The 3,682-nt window shown below is 41.6% G+C and overlaps 1 protein-coding gene across 1 annotated transcript in view; it reads left to right on the top strand.

Annotated features, from left to right (window-relative positions):
* The first annotated feature begins 729 nt into the window (after nucleotides 1-729).
* The window catches only part of LOC103520394 (band 4.1-like protein 4), an 11,475-nt gene continuing 8,522 nt past the window's right edge, over nucleotides 730-3,682 (top strand). Inside the window, exons 1-2 of the mRNA XM_026831529.1 lie at nucleotides 730-779; nucleotides 1,358-1,455. Of these exons, the coding sequence (XP_026687330.1) occupies nucleotides 730-779; nucleotides 1,358-1,455 (148 nt within the window). The remainder of the gene's footprint in view (nucleotides 780-1,357; nucleotides 1,456-3,682) is intronic.

Consider the following 3,682-nt stretch of genomic DNA (forward strand, 5'->3'; position numbering starts at 1 on the left):
AGAGAGAGAGGAACAGGAGGGGGAGGAGAGAGAGACTGATGAAATAGAGTAAGTAAGAGGGGAAGAGAGAGGAATCAAAGGAGAGAGAGAGAGAAAGCTAGGCAATTTAGATAAATTTATAGCCTTCTCTCTTATTTCAACACATTTTTTCTCCCTCTGGCATTCCGAATGGTGAGGGTGGTTCCCTGTTAGCTCAGTGACGAATGGAAGTCAACGTGTTGAACCTATATCTTCTTCAAAGAAGTTACGTTATCCCATTAGATGTGCGATATGAGATCGTTTATTCCATTTGTATCGCGGTTGTTTGCGATGCAGAAAGTCCCGGGTTCGATCCCCTTTTTAGGAAAGAAAAAAATAACAGTTCTTAATAATAATAGTGCTTATTTCCGTATAGGACTGCTCGCATAGGACTGAAAAGTCCCTTTACTCCAGCAGTAGGCTACTACTATTATTGTGGTCAAATTCTCAAATTTTATTGAGGATAAAATTCCATACCTCGGCTGGGATTGAACCCACGCCCTCCTGTTTACCAGGCGAGCGTCTTGACTACTACACCATCTAACTCGGAATTCGCCAATAGGTTCAATAGGTACAGGTAGTCTATCAAAAGCTCACTTCATATTGACATGTTCAGTGTTCACCTATACATAATAGCATATTATGCACTTAACATACCTACGTCAAATAAGGTAGACGCACTCACGTATTAGCCAATATTGATGGAAAAATATGTTCCCAACGCCCAAACGGACTCAAATAGCCAATTTCCGTTTTCATATGTAAAGGACGCGTAGGTGGCCAATTAGTGCTCGTTGCAAGCGCCTGGGGATATGCTGTTTTCCTGACTTTCTAATCAACCCACCTCTCTTCTGCTCTAATCCCCCAATAATCCATTAAATCTCCTTGAAATCCCATTAAATCTTTCCTACCTGAGGCCTGAGGCGATATCCAGTTATTCAAAATTCCCAATTACCTATGTATCAACACTAAATGCCAAATTATGTAGGTACCTAGACGTGCCGTGTCACAAAAGATCTAACCAGGTCGCAGTGACCAAGGGCGTTTATTAAAGCCGGTGGCCCTACCTTTACCAATACCAATACCTAGACGTGCTACTCGGTTCAGAGGTAAACCAACCTCAGTGGTGTAGTGGTTAGCACGGTGGACTCTGGATCTGGAGGTTGGTGGTTCGAGTCCAAGTCATAAAATTTAGCGTTAGTGTATTAAGAGGGGAACGACATTTGTGACAAGCATTTATGCTTAACACGATTAAAATTCCTGTCTTGGTTTGGTTCAGTAATAAAATACTTCTTCTTTTTTTAAACTTTCTAATATCTTTTATTTCATCATGTTACAGGTATCAATTCTTCCTGCAAATCAAGCAGGACATACTACAGGGCAGACTACCGGTGTCCTTTGAACTTAGCGCGGAATTGGGAGCCTATGTCGTCCAATGTAAGTATAAGACCTTAGCAGTTACGGTTCCCTCTATACTTTGTACACACTGTACAAGCATATAAAAGTTAATAGTTATTGCTCCACGATAGGGATGGGAAATCAAAACGAAAGTATCGATTCATCGAATCGATTCGAACCCAGCCTTTGCATGTCATTTCGTTTCCATGTTTAACCTTCTCATGTACTCATTTCCAGGACGAGGAGAACACCTACGGGTTCGAGACACCGTCCCGGTCTGCATGCAAACATCTGTACAAGTGTTGTGTCGATCATGTAGCATGTCCAATGTAAGTGTTGTCTGTGACGGTTAGGTTAGCCCAGTGGCCCAGTGCTAACGCGCTTGCTTACCAAGCAGAAGGCTCAAATCCCACCATAAAAAAAAAAAAAAAAATCACTCATATTTTATTTGCAAATATTTCGACAGGCTACTTTGATACTTTCTGGTGTTCTCGTGTTGACCTAGCACCTTAATTGGGGTGGTGGGGGTGGATGCTCCACATTTTCGGAGTCTGGCTTACAGTAAAGGAGAAAAATGAAGCTCGAGGGGGGGTTCGGCCTCTCCCCTGAATACGGTCCTGACTACTAAAGCTTTCTAAAATTCAACGTCATTGGCCCGATTCTTTCAACACAGTGGCAAATGAGGATTGGCTAATAGGTCAGTTGCGCTTACTTGGGTGATGTTTCAAAGTCATAGAGCAGGAAAAACGAGGACCAACGGAATTTTTCTTTTTCTTCTACGACTTCTGGAGCCCGAGATAAATCGATTTAAAAAATACCGGTAAATTGTGAAGTTTGACGTCACGGCATACGCTCCCGTAGGCAATGACGTCATAATTCATGACTCCCGCTTTGTTTGTTTGTACGCAAGCGTTTCTGCGCATTTTAATGTGAAATTTGACGTCACAACTCTTTGAACTTTTTCATCAGAACGGCAATTAAAAATTGAATTTTCGACCTTTTAAAGTTACTTTTTCGGAGTTTTGATCTCGGATTTGGATTTTTCCCAACTTTTACATAGGAATCGACCATTTAGTTATAATTTTTACCCATTTGCAACTGCTCCATTGGATAGGATCACGACCTACGCTTACGTACGTGATGACGTGACATAAACTCTCCTAAGCAAGCTCCCTTTGCAGGTGACACTAGTGTAATGCGTTTGTGCGCATGCGTGTCTGCCCATGACTTGAATCCTGACGTCACAACTATTTGAACTTTTAATCAGAACGGCAAATAAAATTTGAATAAAGATCTTTTCTGACTTTTGGCTTCAGATTCAACTTTTATTCTTCTAATAACCAGAATGCATATCCTGACGTCACAACTGTTTGAACTTTTTATCAGAACGGCAAATAAAATTTGAATAAAGATCTTTTCTGACTTTTGGCTTCAGATTCAACTTTTATTCTTCTAATAACCAGAATGCATATCTTTTACTCAATCTATTCTATTTTAATTAGGCTTGCCAAATATCCAAAATGTCGATTCGGGACGCGAATCCGCGAACATAATTGCCAAATCCGCGAACATAATCGCGTCGATTCGGGACGCGAATCCGCGAACATAATTGCCAAATCCGCGAACATAATCGCAAAATCCGCGAACAAAATCGCCATCCGCGACCATAATAATCGCCAAATCCGCGAACATAATCGCGAAATCCGCGAACATAATCGCGAAATCCGCGAACATAATCGCGAAATCGCCATTTTCTTGGCCCGCGAATTTGTACATTCGCGGTTTTTGTACAAACTTACATGAATGTAAAAAAAAAGTTTGCATGCTAAAAAAGGTCTGACTTCGCTGGGCATTGAACTCTGGTCTGACCACTCTGACCAGTGTAGTTATCATTGAGCTTGGTGTTCAGTTACAATCGGAGAATACTTTCGCAAAATTTCGGCTGCGGCGCTCAAAATTCGATCGGACTACATTTCTGAAAAGTTAGAGGGGGGGGGGGGTGTTCCTACAATGCTCCCCTATGAACATATGTGGCCCGCGGGGAACCTCCCAATGTAGCATGTGGCCCGCATACACATGGGAGTTGGAAACCCCTGCACGAGATCCAACTTTTAATTAAGAGTACACACGCCCGCCCAGTGAAAAGAGAGTTATTGTGTATTTAATTGAGAAACAACAAATGGTGAAAACAAACTTGCGAAAAATTTTAATATCCAAGTACCTATATATATAGTGTATACGGCTATACGGTGTTCCTCAAATCAGG

Source organism: Diaphorina citri, unplaced genomic scaffold (genome assembly GCF_000475195.1).
Source record: "Diaphorina citri unplaced genomic scaffold, Diaci psyllid genome assembly version 1.1 scaffold3563, whole genome shotgun sequence".
Lineage (NCBI taxonomy): Eukaryota > Metazoa > Arthropoda > Insecta > Hemiptera > Psyllidae > Diaphorina > Diaphorina citri.